The following is a 25,610-nucleotide window of genomic DNA, read 5'->3' on the forward strand; positions in this document are numbered from 1 at the left end:
CACAGGTGAGGCAGATAAATCTTGGTGCAGGACAGAGTATTTGGACAATACAAGTGTGTTATGGAGCTATCCAAAATGATTGAAGTGCTCTTTGATCATAAATATACAGCAGCAGTGGCAGCCAAGGGCTTGCCTGAAAGTAGCAAGTGCCATGTGGGAGACAGACTTCTAGAGAAATCAAAGCTCTTTTCCACATTTCCTTGGCTCCTTCAGAGGAGAGGAAGATGGACACACGGGATGGAAAACGTTGCTATCATTTACAACCCTCTTCCATCCTTTTTTCTGTCATACCTATTTTAAGGTGAGTAATGGCCTGGCAAGTGATGGATAAATATGATGAAGTGAGAGATACAGATGATAAAACCAAAGCTAAATTTGCCAGCAAATACTGTCATTCACCACAGAGGGGTCAGGAGCAGAGCACAGCATCTGCTGAGCAGAGCTCATGGCTTCCTTCTCACCAGCACGTGCTCCCAGGAGAGTGCCCAGTGACAGAGGGAGCTCAGCCCTGCCTGCTGCAGTCACACATCACCATGGCTCATGTTCTCACACACAAGGACCCCAACGATGAAGCTCTCCCTGGGAAATCTGCAGGGTGAACAGAAGTGGCAGATGCCAGCCAGTGAGCTCAGCAGCAGCTCCAGAACAATTGTGGCACAGGGTGATTTTATTGTGGCTGTGGCATGGCCTCTCCACAGACACTCCATGCTCTTCTTTCCCCCTGTGAGTCAGGCCCTGCACACCCCTAATTCCCAGGCACTCCAGAGGATGGTGAGTAATGAATATATTGCAGTATTGCTGTTTTATGGGTTCTAGTGGTGGCAAAAGCTGAGCACTTGTGATTAAATGGAGGAAGTTAAAAGGTGCTGTCAACAGCGTCTTTCTCTCAAAAGGTTTTATTTCCTCACCATTCTTGCTCTTGTTGCTTTAAGTAGAGAAAAATGCTGTGCTAGTGATTTCTTTATTAGAAATGTCAATAGGGTCTGCCAAACTTTAATCGGCTCACTCTGCTGTCAGACCAGACTGGCATCAACTTTCTTTATGAAATAAATGCCTGTTTTATTGAGCTTCCTATTAAAATACTGCAAACCCCCCAGAAGGTTGAATACAGCATTATCTAGCTATCAGCCTGCATGTAAAGTATGTAAATCCCAGGGATGGAGAGCCACACTGCCAAAGCCTCAGCCAGGCCGCTGACCTGCCCCATGCCAACTCTTTCTGCCTGGGTTTGAAGGAACTGTGGGCAGGTTTCTCTGCTCCCTGTCCCCAGTGCCAGCCCAGCTCTGGAGCTGACTGATCCTATTGTGACTCTGATCCCACAGCCATTCATTCCTCACAGGGAAAGGCTGCCACAACAGTCTGGCCTAGGACTTGACAGGTTTATCTCCTGTTGGCCACCAAGGAACCAGATAAGAAACAGTGAGAACTTCCTTCTCTTTGTTCTGTGTCAGCACTGATGAGCAGCAGGGAAAGGAGGAGCTGAAGCAAGCAGGGATAAAAGGAGAAAGATTCAATTGCACCTGGTCAGGATTGTTAATGAAACCAGTGATGTGCCTGCCTGCCTGCCTGCCTGGGGACACAGGACTGAGCTTTTCACTCCTCCCCTCACCACCACCCCGACAGCACTCCAGCATTTCTGAAAATCAGATCTCAGTTCAGTTTTTAATTTGAAAAATTCAAATTCGATGCATCCAAAATCCTCTACTCGCCCTAGAATATCTTTCTCATGTTTACTCTAAGAGCCCACATTATTCCCATGCTCCAAGGCTGCCCAGCCAATGAATTCATTCCCAATAAATGCTTCAAGAAAATATAATTGCTGAAATTCAAGCAAGAGTCCAAATCCTACTGATGCCAGCAAGATTTCAGGTTAAACTGAAATACTTCAGGGACTCAGGAGCAAGGGAAGGACAGAAGTGGAGCTCCAGGGCAGCCTTACAGAGGAAGGTTGCCAAGTGAACACGGCAGGATAGTCATTATGCAAAACCCCCCCTTCTACACTCAGGTATGTGTCTCAGAATGGTCCCTCTCCTTGGCTAACCACCCCAGTCTGGGGTGCTCTGTGAAGAGCAATCACTCCTTTTTTTAGCTTTCCCACGGTTTTATCTATTGCCAAAAGCTGGATATTGGTTCCACTGGCTGATCCCCCACCTCTGGTGTGGCAGCAAGAGCAATCAAGAGCAGACTAAGTATGTGCATATTAATGAAGTGCAACTGAACAAATGTGCCAGTGCTCACTGAAGGGATGTGTTTTTCCAGCCAAAGATCCAATAAGCATTTAAAAAAAACAGAACAGAAACCTCAAAAGCTTGTGAGGCTTTCGGTTGCTTCAAAACAAAACAACAGGGGCAGAGAGAAATAAGTTGAGAATTTCATATAAACTCCATTGTTTGAGGCTGGGTTCCTGGAGGTTGAGCTGAAAGAAGGAAATGCCATCTTTCAGCCCTGGTAGATTCTTCCTGGCTGCTCATTTCCTGCAAGACACTAAGGAGGAATCATGAGGGATGACTCCTTTGCACGATCCGTTTACCCCGGTTTTACAGCAGAGATCAGAAAATTTATTGGATTTTGCCTGAAAAAGAGACAGCATGTAATAACCCTTGTCTGGGAAGGATAAATATCATGCTGAGTGGAGGGAGAAAAGCACCTTATCTGTTAATTGTAAGGAAAACTGTAAAATCAATAGGAATATAAGAAACCAGTCAAAGCAAGTTTCAAATTCCCCTCAGGTGTGAGCAGGGCATGAGTGCCCAATTTCCAAGAAAGAGGTCACTGCTGTCATTGTGCAGGTCACCAGTGCACTGCTGGTGGCTCCTCTCCCCCATTTCCATCGGGGCTGTTTGGTCTGTGTGATGACAGCTTCTCCCTGCTGTCACTGGAGCATCCCAGAGCCCCAGCTGTGATTCTGCACGCCCAGCCAGAGCACTGGCTGTGTGTCTGTGCTCAGCTCCCACCCAGAGCCACTCCTGATCCAGGCAGCAAGGGCAGGGCACAGTGGGGGGACAAGGAATGAAAGGGCAGCACCCCAACCCTATGGAACCTTGCTCCTTGTTCCAGGAATGAAACAGCAGCACCCCAACCCTATGGAACGTTGCTCCTTGTTCCAGGAATGAAACAGCAGCACCCCAACTCCTATGGAACCTTGCTCCTTGTTCCAGGAATGAAACAGCAGCACCCCAACTCTATGGAACGTTGCTCCTTGTTCCAGGAATGAAACAGCAGCACCCCAACTCCTATGGAACCTTGCTCCTTGTTCCAGGAATGAAAGGGCAGCACCCCAACTCCTATGGAACCTTGCTCCTTGTTCCGGCAGCCAAGGCAGGGCCAGCTCCAGTGCTCCCCTCTCCCTGTGTCCCCACAGAGACACGGCAGCTGCAGGACGTGCTCCCAGCCCCAAAGGGAAGAGCTCCCCTGGCTGTGCTGCCTGAGATGGAAGCTCATTCTCCAGGCAGGTGACAGTCCATGGAGCCCTGGCTCCTCCAGGAGCCCTGGCAGCCCTGGGCAGGGAGCTGCTGCTGGGGCCAGGACAGGAGGGCAGGGAGTGCCCAGGGCTGGGCTGGGGGTGCCCAGGGCATGGAGCAGCACCCCAGCACAAGGTGCTGCCATGCCCTCTGCAAAATGACATTTACTGAGGCTCTTTCAGTGCTGAGGTGCCCAGGGCATGGAGCAGCACCCCAGCACAAGGTGCTGCCATGCCCTCTCCAAAATGACATTTACTGAGGCTCTTTCAGTGCTGAGCTCTCCAGCCCAGCCCGCGAGCAGGAAAAGGTTCAGAATTTACCATCAGAACCCCTGAAGAGCTCCAGCACACACAGGGACCTGCCCACTCAAGTGCCCACTCCAGTTCCATTAAGACAAAAAGCTCCTGCAATTTTGGGCAGGCAGGAAAAGAGCACAAAGCTCCCACTGAGAATATGTACACAGCATTAATTCATTAAATGCTGTTTCTCTGACCAAAAAAATGTTCAAATGTTTTCATCTAATGCATCTAATGTAGTTAATGACCTGACAAGGAATTCAGATACTGCCCCAAGAGAAGAGGAAATAGAATGGTCTAAATAAAACATGACTTTAAATGGGGTGGAAATCACAACTTTCTTTACATATGAAAGATGTTTCCTTCACTAGGATTTATCTAAGAGAAGTGGGAAATTGTATAAATTCTAAATTAAGCCCCAGAGGCTATTCACACTGTCCTTTAAATGAAATTAAACACCCACTCAGAGCCTTGGCAAACGAATACATGTTACAAGCAAACACAGTGATTTTTTAAGAGCTTTGTGTCTGAACTACACAGCCAAAGGGGGTGTAGTTGGGTTTGGGGGGAGAGGTGAAACATCTTCCTATTCTGAAATCCGAATTTCAAAAGAAGAACTGAACTAGCAGAGATTCTCAGCGGTAAGGGTACATTTGAATCTGCCCCCCGTGCACCAACACTTCCCATTTCAATGGAGTCAGCGAAGTTGGCTGTAGCTGAAAGCCTGCCCAGGAGCTGGGCACACATTGCTCCAGGTGCACGCCACAGGCAGCTCCCATTCCCCAGTTAGGCTAAGCACAGAAATCAGAGTGACTGCACTAGCACTGATCCAAGGACATTGCATGTGCCCTGCCAGAACTGAGCAGCAGAGAAAACATTTCAGCTGTTCAGTTTCTTCAGTCATTCTGGAATGCAAAGCTGACCAAAGATAAACCCAGTTCACTTAACAATACTGCTAATTATTCTTTTTGAAATGGAAAATTTCTGCATACACAATAGTCTTCAGAATAAAATATCTTCATTCCTATTAACTGAGAGGTGGCACGAAATAATTTTTTTGACCCAGGTGCTATTATTAAATTAATTACACATCTAATTTCTATTAGAGGGAGTTAGGGAAGAATAAACAGATTCAATATAAATGTACTAACAAATCAAAGCTATTAAAAAATGGGTGTAATTTCCCAGCCTCTGAGAAATAAAGAATTACTGTCCAAAGTGCTGCTTGCAAAACCTGCTGCCTAAATTTAAGCCATAATTTGATGTCAGTCTATTACAGGGTCAAAAAAATACAGAATGGGATCCTTGACAGACAAAACTTCTTGTTACTGAATTATTCCTGCAAATGGAGAAACCAAGGGAATCACCTGTTGGTTTGACTCCAGGGAACAAAAGAACCAGGCAGGGCAAAGCAGGCACTGATTGAGTTTCCCTCACAGAACAGCATGAGAAAAACACTGCACTGACTGCTGAGGAAGTTCACAGCTACCAAAGCCATTTCTATTTTTGGTGGTGCCAGCACCTACAGCATAAAATCCCTGCTCCTTTCAAGATTACCACATTTCCTAAAACAAAACTCAACAGCCATGATTTGTAAAAACTCATTTTTCCTCATGCTGCAAGCCAACCCTCATCTCTTTGCCTTCACTCCAGCACTCTCTCCAGGTAACAAGCACCAAGCATTTTTGTTAGGTAATGTTTTCCCTTTGTTTCAGACCTTTTCCATCTGTTCAGTTGTTTTCTGACAGAGGAAGCCAATTCCAAGGCAGACAGTGGTACAGAACTGAATATATTTTTGCATTTCATGTGTTGTTTTTTCCTTCCTGTCTTCCCCAAATTATGTATTTGTTCAGCTCTGATCTAAAGGGACAAAGAGGGCAGGACATTTTAATTTTTCTTCTAATAACGCTCAAATGTATTTTGATAAAGAAATCTTGCTGTGGTTATATCATTGGCAAAACTCCATCCCAAAATAATACGATTCACTGATAATCCTTGTTCAAGCAATTCGCATTCAGCCCCCAGAAGCCAAGAGAAGCTCCAGCCTTTCTCTCCAGCTGCCCCGGGTCAGTCAGTGGATGAGGGCTCCGAAGGCAGCAAGGGACACCAGCACCAGAGGAATGGGCTGCACAGAGCCTCAGCCACCTTCCCCTCCAGTGCTGCTCCTCTTCCCGCCCAGGCTGCTGAATCCATTGACATCCTTGGCTTGCAGCAACAGATCCAAACCTGTAAAATATTTAAATAAACAAGTACCATCCACCATCAGCCAGGGAGGACTCAATAAACTTTCCTCAGCTGAAGCACCAAGAGCAGCCAGATTGGCACCCAGTGCAAACAGCCAGAATTGCCAGTTCTGCTGTTTTAACTGTGCTCCCCATGGAAATCATCCTGCAGAGCAAATTGTCTGTCCCTGTACCTGTCAGTCCCACCCTGCCCAGGGCCATTCAAGATGCAAACCATTGAATTAGTGATTTTTCAATCCCAGCTCACAAACCCTGCGTTTTGGATGCCAGCAAAGCTGTTTCTGTGGTCACCTGGGAACAGAAGGTTGCAGAATGCATCCTTTGCTGCTGTCCACTTTGCATTTAGCCAGCAAGGTGATTTTCCCCCAGTAACACTTTCCCAGCAATGCTCTCCTGCTCTCCAAGTGCCTGAGGAGCAGTAAATTCACCAGCTACCAACAAACATACTTCTCATACTTCTCATGTGGTTTTCCTGCTCTTTCCCCCCCAAAGCAAGCTTGGGAAAGCTTTTTTTCTTTTGGCTTCTTTGACAGCCAGACATCTTAATCACATGGAATGTCTCCATTTCTGCTGGGTCTCCTTTCATTTACTTTTTATGATCCTCTAAAAGAATTGGGATGCTGCCTTGTAAAACAAGGATTCCTTGTTGCCAGGATGGGTATTTTACTTTCCTGCTCATGCACTTTCCTAGGAATTTGACAAAGGCACAGACAGTACACATCCAGATCTATTCCAGAAACCCACTAAAAATACTACAGGAAACCTGCTTTAAAATCTCATTTTCAAAACATTTTGCAAAGCATTTGTGCAAAATTCCTTATCGTTCAACTGGGCATGTTGACACCCACCAGCATTTTAACCAGAACAACTTTTGATCTCTGCCTTTCAACCTAAAATTGAAAATATTTTATGCTCCCACCTCTTCCAGCATGCTCAGTCTCCATGGAGACCACAGGACCATCACTTTTTTTTTTTTTTTATTAACACCATGGCCATATGTCACTTGAGTGCAAATGCAGTGAGATTTTCATGGGCTTTCCACTCCATTTCAGTGGCATTCTAGGGCAGTGACCCTTGGACAGGGAGAGCTCCACAGGGGGCTTCTGATAAGACCATAAAAGCAAAGGTACGAACTCAAGAGAAGATCCAGGGGAACCCAGCACTTAAGTAAGAGCAGGACTTGCTGCAGAATGATGGCCACTCTTATCTCTAGATTTGTTTGTGTAAGCCTCATGTCCAAAACTGCATTCACAGCAGCCTGTGCCCTCTCCTGCAGCTGCATTGTGATGTCCCCACTCTTCATGTGAAACCCAGACCAGGAATGGGTCATCCCCTGGGTGAGGGCACCCCAAACGTGCTGCTGCTGCTGCTGGAGCTGAATTCACCTGAGCCTGTGCCCTCTCCTGCTCCTGCAGCTGCCCCCTGCCCTGGCACCCCCTGGGATGGGCACTGAGCCCTTCTGGGGACACAACACAGTATTGGGCAGTGCTGTTTTCTGGCACTCTGATGCCCAAAGCAGCTCCCTGCCACACGAAGCAGAGGCAGGAGGGGAAGGAAGGTGCTCCCCCCTCAGCAGGCACAGCCCTTTATCACTGGGGGCACACGTGGAACAGGAAAAACCTCACAGCTGCTACAGACCTGCAGCTGGGAATGTGAATCCTGAACAGACCTGCAGCTGGGGATGTGAATCCTGAGCAAACCTGCAGCTGGGAATGTGAATCCTGAGCAAACCTGCAGCTGGGGATGTGAATCCTGAACAGACCTGCAGCTGGGAATGTGAATCCTGAACAGACCTGCAGCTGGGGATGTGAATCCTGAACAGACCTGCAGCTGGGGATGCGAATCCTGAATAAATCTGCAGCTGGGAATGTGAATCCTGAACAGACTTGCAGCTGCCTGAACAGACCTGCAGCTGGGAATGTGAATCCTGAACAGACCTGCAGCTGGGGATGTGAATCCTGAACAGACCTGCAGCTGGGGATGTGAATCCTGAGCAAACCTGCAGCTGGGGATGCGAATCCTGAATAAATCTGCAGCTGGGAATGTGAGTCCTGAACAGACCTGCAGCTGGGAATGTGAATCCTGAACAGACCTGCAGCTGGGAATGTGAATCCTGAACAGACTTGCAGCTGCCTGAACAGACCTGCAGCTGGGAATGTGAATCCTGAGCAAACCTGCAGCTGGGGATGCGAATCCTGAATAAATCTGCAGCTGGGAATGTGAGTCCTGAACAGACCTGCAGCTGGGAATGTGAATCCTGAGCAAACCTGCAGCTGGGAATGTGAATCCTGAACAGACCTGCAGCTGGGGATGGGAATCCTGCACAAACCTGCAGCTGGGGATGTGACTCCTGACTTATCTGGGGTCTAACAAAGGTCCAGCTTGTGGGCACTGCACAACCTGCACCATGCACAAGTCTCTTAAGTCACCTGTGCCATAAATACAGCAACACTTCTTATGGTAAATGAATACAGCCAATACCCCCCCTTTTCCCACTGGAAATAATTATATTCAGCAAGCTCTAACAGCAGCAGACTGCCCTTCCCTCTGGAGCAGGGTGTGACACTGCAGACCCTCAGTGCCCCCCCAGAGCCAGCAGCCCACTGCTCTCATCTTGCACTCTCTACTCAAAAAACAATAACAAAAACCATGGAGGAGTGCAAGCAGACAGTCTTGGCTCAATACCTTCTCCAAAATGAACCAAGAAGAGTTTGGAATTAAAAATCACATTTTCCTATGAGGGAGAGACCCCCCAGCACCAAAATATGTTCCTCCTCTGTGCCCTTCTTCAGACATTAAGTGGGGCTGTACTTTGAGGAGCTGGCAGAGAAGCACAGAGGGAAAGCTATCGACTGTGTGATTCTGCAGAGGGATGAGGGGATGGTGCTTTGCTTTGTACTCTGGATGGGAATCAGCCAGGATCTATACAGGAGCAGCAACAGGGCTGATCAATCTTTATTCCTACACAATCAAGCAAAGCTGCATCTTCAAGTCCCTTTCCTGACAGCTCATAAAACGATGGTATCGATCACAATGCCTGAATTTGTAGTTTTGACAATAAAAGCAATTTGTTTGGGGAGGGAAATAGCCATATGAGGTGAATGCACGTGGTTTATTAAGTTCAAAAAATAATTCTTCTGAGCAATAATATGAAAGGTTAGACAGAACTTTTTAACCTTGAAGATTCTGACTTCCATTTTCCCTGCTGAGACCCATCCCTCTTGAGAGAGCTTGTGTTTTGGGTTTGGGAGAGGAGCAGAGGTGGCAAGGCGTGCCTCCCTGCTTGGCTGGCGTCTGTGCTGCTCAAGGTGAGCTCTGCTCCGTTCATCCAGCTCAGGGGGAACTGCAGAGCTCACACACAATTCACCTCTCGGGGCTGCTGCTGCCTCACCAAGTCCTTCCGGCTGCGGGGAGGCAGAGCCCAGCCCAGCTGTCAGACCCAGCAGCATTTAATGCACTGTCCATCCTCCCAAGCAGCATTTAATGCACTGTGCATCCTCCCAAGCAGCATTTAATGCACTGTGCATCCTCCCAAGCAGCATTTAATGCACTGTCCATCCTCCCAAGCAGCATTTAAAGCACTGTGCATCCTCCCAAGCAGCATTTAATGCACTGTCCATCCACCCAAGCAGCATTTAATGCACTGTCCACCCTCCGGGGGAACAGAGGGAAGAGCAGACATTCCCTGATGGAGAGGTAGGCAAGGAGAGAGGGGCTGGAATTCCCACTGCCTGTGCTGGCCCTGCCCAGCTCCTCAGGCTGAAGCTCTGCATGCAGGGCTCTCTGGAGGGACCCATTCCCACCAGCCCAGGGGCTGCAGAAGAACTGGGCTGTGTCCTGTCCCAGCACCACTGAACTGCAGCGAGCTCTGCCAGCTCCAGTGCTGGGGGTGCCACAAGGAGCCGTCCCCTGAGAGATCAGCTCTGGGACAGAGGAGAGGGGGCACAGAGGGAGCTGCACAGAGCAGTTACTCGGGTGGGCAGATGTTCCTCAGTGCAGGAGGCACCTGCAGCCGCTGCCCAAGCTCAGCCAGGTCCAGCCCTGGGACTGGCAGCACTAACCACAGCACTGGGGCTCTCCTCAGGGGACCCAGCCCTGCAAACACACCTGGACTGGCACTGAGCTGGAGGCCAGAGCACTGGGAGTGCCCTCCCTGCATCCATCCCAGTGGAAGGGAACTCCGACACAGAGTTCCCCTTTCCAGAGCACACCTGTCAGCTCCTCCCCAGTTCCACAAGTTGATAATTAAGCCCCAAAGCCAGGTCTGCACTGCCAAGCCAAGATTTTCTGGCAATTACTTAAGCATGGAAAAGAAGAGGCTCCATGAGGATGGAGCAAGAAAAAGCCACCTTCCTACAGAACTCTGTCTCAAGCTTGGTTGGCTCTTGTGTCCAAGAAACTACAAGCTCTTATTTAAGATTTTTCCATAATTGCCTATTGATAAGAATTCAGCTGCCTGGAGACTCTCTATTATGGTTTTCCTCTACTCTGTGTATTTTCCTGACCCAGATAAGAAATGCCCATCTCTGAGTCAGCTTTGTGCTGTCAAGTCTAAGGCACACATGCACAGGCAGCATGAGACTCGTTTGCTCTCTCTCCAAACCTGGCCAAAACCCCCTTTTTTTTCTCCAAAGGAAAAAACCCAATGAAATTAATGAAAAACTGACCTAGCTGTAGTTAGGTGCTTTATTTCCTTCATTAAAAATGACAAATGTATTCTGGAGCCAGCACATGTGTAGTGCTGCTGGCTGTATTTATGACAGAAATAAGCATAAGCTCTCTCCTTTGAAATAAACCATCCTACACCTATTATTAGCAAGAGATCTGCACACCACAGCACTTGAATATATCCACTTGCCTGTTGACACCTCCCTGAAATAGGAGGAATATTATAATGTTAAAAATAGGAAGCATGAATATTGTTGATGTATAAACAAAAAAGAAAGCAATATCCACAGAGTGCAGAAACAATATGTAAATTAAGAGCTAATGGAAAAAAAATCTCATATTGTGGGAGAAAAAAGCTTGAGAAATTGACTTGACATCTTTATGCACATTCTCTGAGATGTGGCCCGCACAGCACAAATATTAGGTGAATTTAATCTACAATATATTGAAATTGCAATCGCCTAGTATCACATACATGTATGTAACTTAATTTGAATTATTAGTCATGGAAATCATTCTCAAGGCCTGATACGCTGCTGCACAAATTTCTTTCATATTTCTACCCAGGCCTCTGGGGGGGAAGCAGCAAAAGCTGTGTGCCCTTCTTTGCAACTACACCACACTTTTCCTTGAAAGCTTCTGGAGTTGTCCAGGTCCTTGAGCGTCTCCAGGCTGAAGTTTTGTGGAGTTGGTGGGGATTGAAGCTGTTTATGGTCAGTGCCTCTCATCTGCCCAGCAGCTGGCAGAGCCTTTGCAGTGATACCAGTTCACTGTAACTGGACAGACACAGATTCTTGCATACCTACAACAATGCTGAATCCTTTCCAAGTACTATCTGTAGAAAATCAAATGCATTCAAATTGTTGCCTTATTTCCTTTTTTCTCCTAGCTCTGTACTACATGAAAGACCTCCCTCTGCATTTCTCCTCCCCAGTAACACCTTTCTCTAAAGCAGCAGCACCTTTTAACAGAACACATGACTCTGTTAACTTTAATGTCTTCCTTTTGTGACAATTAAGGAAGAGATACTCAGCAGAATAAATTGACACACCAGACTGTTTGAAGTGTCCTTTAATCTTCTGGATGATTTTAAAAGTTCAGCTGGTTGTTTCACTTAGAGATCAGACTAAAGCAACTCCCTGCTCCCCCTCCTCCTTTCCTGGTCAAATAGCTGTGGCAGCCTGGAGAAATATTGTCTGCCTTGGATGCAGCCCCTGCCCTGGAGTGTAAAGCTGCAGATGAGTTCAATACAGCTTGTTCCATTGCTAATTTCAGAGGGCATGCAGAGCTGCTTCTTCCCCTGGCTTAACAGACAAATTGACTTTCCAATTTTAGAACAGGAGACTTCTGCACAGGCACAGATCAGAAATGCTCCTTTTCTGATGGATCTAAATACACATTTATGCTCTGAAAAGCCACAGCTACACCTGAGGGACTGCAAGCTTGCCATGAAAACTGCTATTTAGGAGCGCTGCCCCACAGCCAGATGTGTAAACACAGTGCTGATATGGCTTGTTCCTGGGATGGGCCAGTTCACAGCAGCCCTGTTAGCCTACATTACAGCACTGAAACCAGGCTGGGGGACAAATGAAGGGCTGTAATTTACTCCTTCCTGTGTTTGCATTGCATCTCCAAAATGTACATCCTGCTTTTCCTTCTAGACCACATCTAAATATTTGCCTTCTTTGCTCTGCCCCTGGCACAACTCTTCCTTTTCCACTAAAAGTTAAAAAGTTCCATTTACCACATGTTTTTTGTAATGGAAAATTAAATATTCAGCCTCTGAAGTGAAAGGGAGATGAGAGCATCGTCTCCATCCCAGCAGGTCTGTGGTCACAGGGCTGTGCCTGCCAGCAATGCTCCTACCTGGGAGCTTTCACCTGCCTGCTAATTGTGCATTTCCATACAATTAAACTCTGCAGTTTCTGATGGAAGCACCTCAGCGATCATTAGCGGTTCATTAGGACTTTTGGGTGTGTTTACAAGTCCTGATTACAACTGAAGAGTAAAATCTTTATTTGTGGTTTATCCAAGAAGCAGAAGAAGCATTTCTTTTCATAAACAAGATTAATCCCTTAAACCACTGCACAAGAGATATTTTCCTAGAGAATTACATAAGAATGATGAGAGTGCCAAATGCACACACCTAAAGTAAAGAGCAAAAATACAGCTTTTACAAAACAACTGCTGATTCCCACCATCTCAGAGATTTGATCATAAGGCTGCATTTCTAAAACTGTCATTTATCCCAAAACTCTGGAGACAGCTAAATTCCTGATCCTTTGCTGCTAAGAGCCACTGCAAACAAGATTTATTTTCATGTCCTTTATGAGAACAAAGTCTTGATTTTTGAACAAATAGTAATTTTTCATCAAGACATTGTAATTCTCTTTGAGAGTCTTATGGACTAAGTCAGAGGTTTATCTTACTCAAATATAGAAAACAAATGCAGAATAAACCCACAACCCCCTCCTCTCCTCCTCAGGCTTCTTGCTATTGAATGTGCATAAAATCAAACCTGATTCAATCTATCAGAACCTAAAAAGAACTGCAATGTAGACAATAGGTATGCACTGAATGTGTAAATGCATCTCTAACATACAATAGATATTGGTGAGATCATGGGGATATAACATGTGGATTTGAAAGCTACAAATAGAATTAAGACAACTCAAAATTATTTGTTGCACCATCCTCCGTTCAGTAGTTGACAACCTGGCAAAGAAATGTAGCTATAAAATGAAGATATAAATTTCCATGTAAGAGGTGTATCTAGCTTTTGGGAAAACCAAGTTAAATTGCAGCCATTTGGCCATGTGCAGTGGCATTCAGGAGAACAGCCTTGTCTGTTTATATTAACAGACGTTTAGAATTGGAAATCAACACTCAAAAAGAGAAGAACATTATGAAGTTTCTTATGCTTCCAAGCAAAGACTCAAAGACTGGCAAGGGACGAAATTTGGATAAATTTTGGGTTTGGCATCCAAAATGCAAAACAGAACTTTGTTTTCCCTATAAAAATCTACCCAAATTTTTCCAAAGTGTGGATCTCAGCACACGAGGGAGATGTTATTTTGAAACACGTGTCACACCCAGACTTGTCAGAGCCTGTCTGCCAAACTCCTCTGTGCCCGTGGTCCTGTGGAACAAGTCCCATGTGTTCCTGTGAGACTGTTCCTCATCAATATGCATCAGAGATTCACTCCAGCACCTCCTGATTTCTGCAGCTGCTGAAAGCTCCTCCGCTATGGATGCTGACAAGTGCATAATGTATGGACAACACAGAGAATGTACTCCACATACATTCCACTTATGCATTCTCTGCTCATTCTTTACAGGCATCTTTTGTTCTCTTCCAGGCCTGCAGTTCTCCTTGCCTTCACTACTTCACACAAAGACCTGCAAGTGTCTGTAAGAAAATTAATTGCTTCAACAATTAACAGGAAAATGCACCTCAGAGGAAACACTTCATAATCGATCTGTTTCCAGGTACAATATTTGCCACTCAGGAATAGATTATTTGGATTGAAAATTATTCAAGCTAATTATTTTCTCTCTAGTATGAGATTAAATGAAGAGTGTAATAATAAACTGAAAATGAAGAAGTTCCACTCAGCACTTCACAAGCTCACAGTGAAAGGCCCTGTTCCAGTCCTAATTTCAAGGATTCTGCTCATCCTGTGAGCAAGGACTTGCTGAAGGAGCGTGTGGCTCTGGGTCACAGGTAAGACTTCTAGAAAAGATGGTATCTTGTCAACACTGAAGGGATTTTCAAGTATTTCAGCTAAAGCTCAGAAAAAGGCAGACAGGCATTCCTGCAACATGCCAGGGAAAATTTATCTCAAGAATCACTGTGGATAGTAGCCATCCATTCAGCTAATTGCACATTTGAATATTAGCTTCAGGTAACCCTGGAACTAAGAATAACACGAGCACATTTGCATAAGTGCAGGCGATCCCTCAGCGCCATCCTGGCACAGAACCCCAGGCACAGCCTTGGATTTGCTCTGGATCCTTCTGGAAACAGAGCCAGCAGCAGATGCACCCCTGCCAGGGCCACATTCCCATGGACTGGGGCTTCACTTCACTGAATAACAGAATGGCAGAATTAACCAGGGTAGAAAAGAGCTTTGAGATCATCAGCCCAACCCATGACCTAACAGCACCTGATCAACCAAACCATGGCTCTGAGTGCCAGGAACAGACACTCCACCTGGGCAGACAATTCTATCACTCTTTCAGTGAAGAATTTTCCCCTGATGTCTCTCTAAATGCCCAGCCTAGGCCACTCTCCCATCACATGCAGAGCAGCAAGCTGCAAATACTCACATTTCCAAGTATACCTGATACAAAGCCACATTTATACTTCTGACACGGAGAGCTCCGAGGGCTCCTGAGCAACAAAGGGAACACCCACTGCAGTAACTCCTGCACTTTTCCAAAGAATCATGCAAGAAGCCACTGGTCCCTCCCCAGCTCACTTACTGCCATGGATGTACAGCCTCAGCCTGAATCCCCACTCCCACACACTAAAATCCTCCTGTCTAACTTCTTGTGGAATGTTTTCTCTGCGCATTCCTCCGCTCACATTCAGTGTCAAACAGTTGTACACAGAACAGGATTCATCACTCACACAACGAGAGCGGATTGCAAACTGAGATCCAGCCTGTGACAGACACAAAGTGTGCTGCACATTGCACCAGCTCAGATAACACCACAGAATGCAGCTCCAGACTGTGCCTTGGGCTGCAAACACCAGCCAGGCTGGAGTGTGCTGCTGGAGGAATGGGCACATTGCACACTCCTTGATGGCACCCAGAACGTGCAGGGAGCACACCCGGCTCTGCGTGGAATCCCACAGCTCAGACCCAGATCTTACACACGTGTCCATGTCAGACTCACAGACACCCACAAAGACAGGGCATCCTAAACATTCAAATTCTTTACTGGCACGGAAGCCAACAGAAACTCCAAAAAGAGAAACTCCAAAAAGAGATCTCAGACACACCAGCAATAACTCCAGAGAACTGTGCCATTGATGCATCTGCACGGTGAGAGCTGAAGCCATAAAATCCTGCAAATGCCCAGGGAACTCAGCCTTGTACTAGCAGTTGGCATTTATTTAGGACTGGTTTTGTGATTTAGTAGGGTGCCAGGCTGTGTTACATAATTCCCTTAACCTTCTGGCCCACACTTGGTTGTGTGTTGATTTAGATGTGACAGATTGATTTTTTTCACCCAAAACACGGGAATTCCCATGTCTCAAGAGCAACAGGCATATTTGTAGCCTCAGCTCATATTTTAAGTCATCCACTCAACTTTCCAACTCTCTCAGTAATTAGTATTACTTCTTACAAGATTTCCTCCAAGGGGAAAAAAAAATCAACAGCGGCATTAGAGATATTTTCACAAGACACACTTTTGCATTTAATATTAGATTTTTAATAGACAGGAGATTACTCACTTGCTGTCTCTTTTGTAATAGAAAGCAAACTGGTTTTGTCCCACTGGAATTGTTATTTTTAGCCTCTGGGCTACTAAAGGTTTAAGAACTACAGTGCTAAGTACCACAAACACAGAGCAAGCATAACAATGATGAATCCTGAAGGTTCTTAAGGGAAATAATTCTTTCTCAAGCTTAAAATTATATTTATTACACTGGGTAATACCAGGGTAAAAATACAGACACTAAATATGAATGAGGTTATCCAAAGTATTGAAAATATCCTTTAGCTACTTCAACACCAGACAGAAAGAAGGGGCTCTGCTCAGCAAGGGAGGTGACAGAAACACCCCAGAACAGCTGCACATCACCCAGGAGGAGAGGACAAATTCCCCAGCGTATCCATGAATTACCTGCCTTTTCTGTAACTGACTTCTGTCAGCAAACTACTTCACCTTAGATTGTTTCCCTACAACCATCTCATTCCCAGTTCCTCATGCCAAGAGCTCTCAATGAAAGGGGATTTAGCCCCAGCGTGATTTATTGTTTGCAGATCAATTGCGTGCAGAGCTGCAGTACCTGCAGAGGAGTCCCTGAGAACTCCCTGCAGCTGCTGATGCTGAACGTGGTGCTGCAGGACCAAACAGCACTGCATGGGTAACTCACAGAGAACAAGCCTGATTACCACACAGCACATCACAGACAGCTCTGTGTCTGGAGAGCCTCTTGAAATGCCAAAAATGACACTCGGACTTCTGCCATGAGAGCATCAGAAAAGGCTCTCTCATTGTGTGAGCACAGGAATCATCAGAACTCCTCCCACGACTCCTCAGGCCCATCCACAGCCCCACCTCTGAGCCACCACAGTCACTGCTGCTGAAGCCAGCACAGCTTTCCCTGTATGCCAGCTGAGTTCATGGACAGGGAATATTGAGTACCTGCTCTATGTTCCATTTTGGTATCATCTGGGAGCCCCATACCTGAAGTACCTACAGATCCCTGCCTTCCATGACTATTTTTATAAGTGAAATAAAACCCAGTAAGATTTAATCCAATATACCAAGGGGTAACATGCTTTCAGATGAACTAGGCCAGGAAATGAAATGCATCCTCCTTGCAAGCAGCCAGAATTCCTCTGCTCAAGCTGTGCCCTGAGGCCACAGCTGGCTGAGCTGGGGTAGGTTACCCTGATGCTGCCATATGGGAACATGGAACTGCTCCAACTCAAATTAAGGAACACTTTTCCACGTTGTCTTCAGCTGTGACAGTGCAGAGAACACAGAATTTCCTCCCAGGGTTTCTGGATACCCAGAGGAGGACTGCAGAGCTGTGCTGGAGGTGTGGGCAGCCTGGCCCTGGGGACACCAGCCTGCAGTCCCCCTGTGTGTCACTATTCCCTGGAGCACACTGTCACTAGAGCAGAGCCAAACGTAAGCATGGCCAAGATAAATGAGACCTCCTGCAAACCCCTCTGAAAGGAACACAACATCTTTATCAGTTTCTTGTATTTACTCATGAATGATGTCCCATCACTCCCACACATGCAATGAGAGCTGGCAGGCGGGAGCCCCAGCTCTCCCTGGTGTGTGGGAGCCAGCACAGCTCCCACAGTGATCCCTGGACATTTGAATATCAGCTGCTCTGCTAATACCCTGCTCCAAGGACTCCAGTCCCAGGAGAGCTGCACATCTGGGGCACCACAGAAGTCAGACATTGGTATTTCTGAAGGATAATCCTGAATGAGGGAATTTATTTTCTTTAACAGCTTCAAAAGACAGTGCTGGTTCTCACCTTTCCCACTGCCAGCAGCATCTTGCTCAACACCAAAGGAGCAGGAGCAGCCGTGCTCCCCAAGGAGAGCCCGAGATTGAGCTGAGATTAAAGGGAATCATCTCTGCCCTTTGAGCTGCGATTCCCTGGCTTACCTGCTCCATGTGAGTGCCAGGCCCAGCGTGCCCCCTGAGGTGCCAAAGGCCATGCCCGTGCCTTTGAAGTGCTTTCTTTAAATGAATGTCTCAAGCCAACAGGTGGAAAAGTTGGCTAATAAGGCCTTTATCGAATAATTGGTTATTATTTCATCTCTTTCCTTTTGATTTGATCCCAGATGATAACCAGAAACATCTTTTCTAGTGTATTACCATTGCGTAGAATGATTTCAAGGAAGACTCAGCATTTCTTCCTAAATAAAATAGTTTTCTTTTTAAAAAAATGGGAAAAGTGGGTCAGCATGTAAAATAATAATGCACGGAGGCTTGGTTCAGACAAATTGATTTTGCCTCAACATCTCAAGGGGTTCTCTCTCTGAGGGCACATTTAAGCTTTAAAATGAGAAATGGAGGTTTGTGACTAATTGCCTTCAAACAGAGGAATGTAAACATGACTTCTGAGATGTTCAGGACTTTCACATGATCACAACAGACAAACTCATGAAGCCTGGAGGTTTCTAACAACACAGGAAGGAAACAGAAAAACCCAAAGTGTACACAGCATGAAACTCTAAAAGTACCCAGGGTAAATATGTTTGCAGCTGATCATTACCCACATGTCTCAGAAGCAGAAATGGAGCTCAACCCTGCTGTTTCAGAATTAAATGAACATATTCCACCTGCCCAACAAGAGATATCCTAATGTATTACATCAGCACCAACAATGCTGAACGAACAGACAATTTTTACGGCTGAATAATTATTCTCAGAAAGCAATTTTGGAACCACATAAGAGCGTCACCCTTCTCCCTTCCCTCCTGTTTCCCTCAATAATAAAACCAGGATTAAAAAATGAATAGGAGAAATCTTTTTTTGCATAGAATTCACATAAACAAATAATGCATTGTGTTGCCACTAAAATCCCCAACCATCCAGCCTAGCCCAGCCCTTCCCCCACTGGGCCTGTCCAGCTCTGAAATCATCACCCTCAAGTATATTCCATTCTGAAAGTCTGATTTCTGCAATCTCTTTCTTGCTTTTATTTCATAGTGACAAAGTGCAGTTCACATGATTCCCACAGGATGGGATTGACAAAATATAAAGGGATTTTTTTACTACATCACATGTCCTTTTCTCTCATTTTAGAGTAGAAATTTCTCTTTCCAAGCAATAATACATTTCTAGGTGACAAAGTCATGTGAGCACATGGGAGCAAGGAAAAAAATGAATGGTGATCTAAAACATTAAACTACTTTTATGAAGCATTTTGATGAACACCAGCAAGAGACAGAGTGTAATTATTGTGGCCATTAGGCTGTTATTTATGTTAAATGTGTTGCTCTTGTTGGCTTCAGAAGTGTTTTAGGACTACAGCACTCTTGGGAGTCCATCAAATGTGCTGGCATGTGCAACAAGTAAGAGAGTGAGGCAATAGCTCACTGCATTTACAGCATGAAAATGTTTAATAATTGCATGGGAAAATGAGAGAAACAGGGCTCTAAGGACAATGGCATAAATGCAATACAAAGAAAATATTGTGTAGAAAGTCAAAGGCAATGTTGGCATACATTTTCCAGTCCCCTGTTGTTATTTAATATCAAGTTAATTTCTTCAGTTATAAAAATGTTAAGAAAATGAAGCACTGAAATACAGTACCATGAACAAATGAGACCTGCAGGAATAAATGAAGAATATCGCCTAGAAGATCCTGTTACTGTCTCTCACTGTGTTCACGTTCTCACAAACTGATTTAGTCACTTGTAGTTCAAACTGAGAATCAGTTTCTCTGACAGCAGCATCTGGTTTCAGGCAGCACAAACCAGCAACTCCTTCAGTGCTATAGAACTGAGGAGGAAAAGTATCAAAACAAATGCTGTCCTTGTTACATTTCCAGAAAAAGGGAAAGGAAATTGCCAAGCAAATTATCCGTTATATAACTGAAACACTTTTGGTGATAAAGCAGGAAATGTTCATTAAGGTTCTACTCAGAGATGGCCAAGCTTTGTCTGCAATTATTTTGTATTTGACTGAATCAGTGGCTTCATTCCCGCCACAGGCACAGAAATGGAATGGGAGTAACAAACATTTCTACCCCAAAATACAAATATGAATAGAATATTTTAAGAGGATCATGACACCCATTACTATCACACCAGACCATCTTGCCTAGTGTCTCCCCAGCAGCTGTGGATGGAAGGAAGTGCTGCCAGTCGTGTTCTGCAGAGGAGGAAAACCCAATAAATCCTCATCTTGAGCCCCCCAGGGTCTCCAGGCCCGTCCCAGCGGGCACAGTGCCAGTCCAGCAGCAACCCAGGGGAAGAACAGGCAGGAGCCCAGACCCTGAACTTGTGGCTGTTCCACCTCCCCATCACCACTGCACAGCAGAGGCCCCATTTTGGGTGAGGTGAGAAAAGCCCTAAGCCAAGGAAACACTCAGGAAATGCAGGACTCCTGAATCTCACCCTCCTGTCCATTCACCTCATTACACGAGGAAATCACAAAAATGAAATCAGCCAGCTCCCAGGGCAGAAGTGAAGGACGAATCTCCCAGACTCAGTCAGTGTTGGAAGGGTTCCCCCAGTCCCATTTCTGATCACTGCTTAATTCCCACACCCTTTTCCCTTTGCTTGTTTGGTCACCTGCTTGACAGGAGAGGGGTGGGGGATTGGTGCTTCACGGAGAACAGCAGCAGTGCTGTGCAGATGCTACAGGCAGCAAAGCCATCTCCTGGGTCAGGATCTAGAGTGGTACAGAATTATTACTGCCTGAGAAGGAAATCAGAAGAACTGGGGAGAACTTTCTAATTGCTTCACCATTAATCTGGAACACTGTTGCCAGCCCGTAATCAGCAAGGCACGAGAACTTCAAATCATATTTGACAGATGGGCTTAATTAGTTATTCCCAGACAGAATCATAATATTTGCTGTTAATATTCATCTGAAAACACCCTGCTGGCTGTGATAATATTTATATGTTAATCCTGTTACGATAAGCTGCCGGTGCCAGAACCTCTCCAAACAAAATGACGGATATATTTCAAACCCCGAGCTGGGAAGGCTCTGGCATTCTGCTCTGGGTTGTCACTTGCACAAGTGCCTCCTTAAGCCGTGAAATTACACTTGTCACACTGAGTTAGCTTTATTAACACTATTTTCTGATCCATGTAAAACTATCAGGAACACAAAGGTACTGAATCTGCAGTTAATTAACATTGCCACCTTTGCATCCATGTGATCAGACCTCTGCTTTTTAGGAGAAATTAAAGAATATGCAAATAGAGTTTCTGTAATTTCTAAATGAACTATGGAGGCCAAAAATTTGCTAAAGGACATCAATATTTAACTGTGACCCAGTGTGCCTATTTGGTGACATCAAACATTTCTAGATAAGGATAAAATTATTTCCCAAAACCTGTAGAGCACATGTAATGTGCTCTTTCCCCATGTAATGCTTGATCTTGCTTCTTCAAATGCAGAGCTAAACAGAGCCAACTAAATTTAATGAGGAAAACAATACACTGGGTAATTGCAAATATTTTGCACTCGTTTACAAAGAGAGAGGAAGAAGTTCTCAAAAGTGAGAAAACCAGAAAATCTCAGCTGGGAACTCGATGGAGCAAATGAAACCAGGAGTCACAGGACACATACACGTACACCTCCTCCTCTCTGGGTTTTCTTTCCAGTAACATCTGTGTACAACCCCAGATTTCTTTTAACAAACATCCAGCAATGTTTATACTCAGCATGTGCAAGCACACAGAATCCACAACCACTGCATGAAAGATGACATAGTAATTTATTTTTTGTGTACCAGGGGTCATTTTAAAGGATTGCCACTGGATGATGAATAGTGAAGGGAAGTTAAGTTGCCAAGATTCAATTTCCCCATGAGGCTGCTTTAAATTTTCCTGCTGAGGAACAGAAATCAGGCAAATGTTCTCTATGGGCCCAACAAGATAAAGTGTGATGGAAAACTCAAAGCTGAAATAATCTCTGACTTTGATCCAATGCCCATTTCTGTCAATGAAAATATTTATCCTTTCCTCCAGCAGGTTTGAAGAGGGATTTTAAGGAATCTGACAGACTGTGCCCAGCACAGGAAGCTCCCACCTTGGCATACACACACATTTCTGCTTTGCCCAATGCCCTTCAGCCAGATACATGACAGTATATGCTTTAGATGAGGAAAATTCAGCATCTATAGCAAAGGAACAGTGTAGAATCTGAGCTAGTATAAGCAGAAAGTGATTACAAAGGGAAGTTCTTCCCTTCCTCTTTTTTTCCATACACGCAGATTGCAAGGAGATGAAACTTCCTAATTATTATGTTCAGAAGGTATTTACTTACATATCATAAACCATGTAATAAATTCCCAAACCCTATTAGATTCTGTAACATTTCACACGTGAATCACACACGTAATGGGGAAGTTTTCTGTCAGCAATGCCAACCACAAACAAAGGCAGTCTGGTCCTTATACAGTGCACTTGCAGCTCCAGAAGCAATGAACAAGAAGCAGCACATTCTATAAAAATGTATTCATTAAACCAAAGAGTTGTGATTAAAAAAGGAACATCCACCTGGCCAGATGAAGGCATTTTTTGACACATCAATGTTCCAGAATGGGAATGGAAAACAGAAAATCTATTTCCTTCTACAGATCAAAAATTCATATAAATCTCACCCTCAACATGATTACCATACAGTCACAAATGACCAAAACAAAAACAACCCAACAAAGAAAGAAAGGGACCCAATCCATCAAGAAAACTCCAAGCAAAATTAATAAACCAAACCAAAAAAATCCACCACAAACAGCCATATGAAGATAATCTGAAAAAAATTAAACTAGACACAATCAAACTCAAAGATATGAACCAAGTTCTTCCAAATAATTTGTGACAACAGTATTTTCTGTTAGTTTTCACTTCCTTTGAGCACTAGGACTGAGTAGCATTTGTGTGGTGGATCGAGCAATGAGTACAAAACAAAGACAATCACAGCTTTTCCAAAAGCATTTCCTCATGCACCATAGGAAAACGTATTAAAACCATTAAAATGTATTGAAAGCAGCCATGACCTACTTGTTCTCAGCAGCAGATTTCCTCTGGCACACAACCACAGCTGGTGCATATTTGCCAGTGTAATCCACGCTCTCCCTGATGTCCCACAGGTAGGGGCTGCTGGCTCTCACACTGAAAACGTTCACACCTCTCTTCACCTTGGCCCTGGGAAAACAAGAAGATATTGCACCAATCAGACAGGAAATGCCAGCTCAATCTCTTCCTTATTTCATCATCATGTTCTCATTACTGCCCCACACAAAATGCCACCACTCATTAAGAGTTCAACAGCAGGACAAGCAAAGGAGACGAGAGTATTCATTAAGACTTTCATATTGTGAAGAAATTGTATCAAGACAGAATCTGATGGAACTGATGGTAATTGCAGCTGGATTGAAGGGTGGGTGTGCTCTGGAGCAGGCTCCTCGCTCCTGCTCTTCCCTTACCCACACTCTGGGCACCACTGGGCACGTTGGGGCTCTCTCCTGGCTGCAAGGTATTGTATTGGCACAGCAAGCACCAGATTTGGTGGAAAAAGAAGGGAGTTGGGTGCTGGAGTGAAGAGCCATTGCTAAACCTTATTACAAGCAAAATCTACCCCTTTTCTCCCTCTCTGGATTACTCTAAAATGGGAATCCTTATCTTTGCTCTTATTTTCATCATCTTTTTGGGTCCACAACATTTTATTTTAATACTGTTGGGTTTAATTGTCCTGTCAGCTCTGAACTTAAAAATACTTATTTTAAAAATTCTTGTTTTTCCTAAAGCAACTGATTTCTCTGGAGCTCTGGTTCCAGGTATGAGAGGTTCAACAACAGGAAAAGCCAGATGGCAAACGGGGCTGGCTCCTATGGAGAGGTACTTGTTCTCAGTGCTAGCATAATACTGGGGTTGCATGGTGAAAGAACAAGCAGAATAAAAAGTTATTAACTGCAAGTGGAGAAGAGGGACTTTATACGGAGAGAGATGCACTTTCAGATATCGGTTTCAATTCCTCTCGTTAGGTGTGGCATTCTTTAATTCTGCCTCTCTCTTTTCCAAAATTTGTACCTCAGGGCAGTACTGAATTACCCCTCAGGTATAAATATAATGTTGGCCAAATTACTGAACGAGGAGTCCCTGGTGCTGGTAACTTCTGGTTCCTGAACGTGTTTACAAGAAGTCCATCGTGGTCAAGCCTCATGAGGTGTCAGGAAATGACAGTTTAATTATATTTGCTAAAAATCTCATACACGAAATGCATTCAGTGCCATGGCAAGTTCTCAGTTCTGGGCAGAAACCCCAAAAGGTACGTGAGGTTTTTGTCTGAGCAGCTGCTGCCAGCAGAGCAGCAAACAGCAGCAAACAGCACTGTCAGCTCTGCCCCCGCACGAAATTGCTCAGGAAATCTTTGAAGGACAAGATCCACACAGATGTTTTCAGAATAAAAAGCCAAAGGATTCCTTCAACTGTCTTGAAGAAAAAGGATTAAATCTCCTTTCTTCCAGCACTAACTCAATAGCAGTGGCTGCAATTTCCTTAGCACATCTGGAAGAATAAACACAAGGAGGCTGCCAATTTCTGTGCAAGTTCTCCTATGCTAATTTGACAAAATGAATTTTAAGCAGGTGCAGCCACTGCTGCTAGAGCAGACATCCCTCAGGACAAGAGATCAGTGGTCAGAGCAGAGTGGAAATTAAACTCCATTCCTGATGTCTCAGAGAGGGAGGTACAAAGAGGCCACACAACCTGCGTGAAACGTTTCTCAGCACGTGTCTTCAGCCACTCCTAGGGACTGGCAGCTGGTCCTGCCTTCCTGCTCCGCCTCATTCACACAGCCTGGAGCTCCTGCTGCCAACACACTGCCATTTTGCTGAAAACACCCAGGCTGGGCTGCAGCAGGAGTGCTTGGAGTGTTTTGTGCCCATCACTTCACTTTGGGCAGAGTCTGCTCGGTGGAGAGGAGGAAAGGAAGGCCATAAACGTTTGAGTTGTGGCTGGTTTGGGGCCGCTGTTTCTTTTCAAACAAGGAGCCCATCCAGCTAACCACCTTCCTGGCTGTTATTTACCTCTGGATCACTGCTCACATCAGTTACCCAGGCTCCTGAGCAGCTCACCCCTTGCACCAAATCAATCATGGCAAACAAAGCCCCTGGGAGTCCACATCCCTAAAAACTCGTCAATGCTGACAGGGTACAAATCAAGGGAAGGGAGAAGCAAAGAAAAGCACAGAAGGAACTCCCAGAATCAATACATCACAACTGAAATCAAGGAAATGCATTACCTAAGTGCATAGTGATTCCCAATTCTATCCCTGACCCACTGAACACTCTGTTTACTCTAGTGATGGAAGAGGCTGCAACTGCAATTAAAATGCAGGCAGCATCCTCCCTCATTTATCACAGGGGCTGCTTTAGCACCTCCAGTCTCTGCAGTTTACAACCATTAGGGCTCTGCTTTCAGCCCGTGTCGCTCCTGCACATGGACACCCTGCCAGGATGGGCACAGACATCCTGCCAGGCTGGGATGGGC

The 25,610-nt window shown here is 45.2% G+C and overlaps 1 protein-coding gene across 1 annotated transcript in view; it reads right to left on the reverse strand.

The window, feature by feature from the left end:
* TMEM132D (transmembrane protein 132D) overlaps nt 1-25,610 on the reverse strand; it is a 186,342-nt gene that overhangs the window by 91,361 nt on the left and 69,371 nt on the right. The window contains exon 3 of the mRNA XM_030959242.1: nt 23,121-23,264. Within this exon, the coding sequence (XP_030815102.1) occupies nt 23,121-23,264 (144 nt within the window). The remainder of the gene's footprint in view (nt 1-23,120; nt 23,265-25,610) is intronic.

This window comes from Camarhynchus parvulus, chromosome 15 (assembly GCF_901933205.1).
Source record: "Camarhynchus parvulus chromosome 15, STF_HiC, whole genome shotgun sequence".
NCBI classification, from domain to species: Eukaryota; Metazoa; Chordata; class Aves; order Passeriformes; family Thraupidae; genus Camarhynchus; species Camarhynchus parvulus.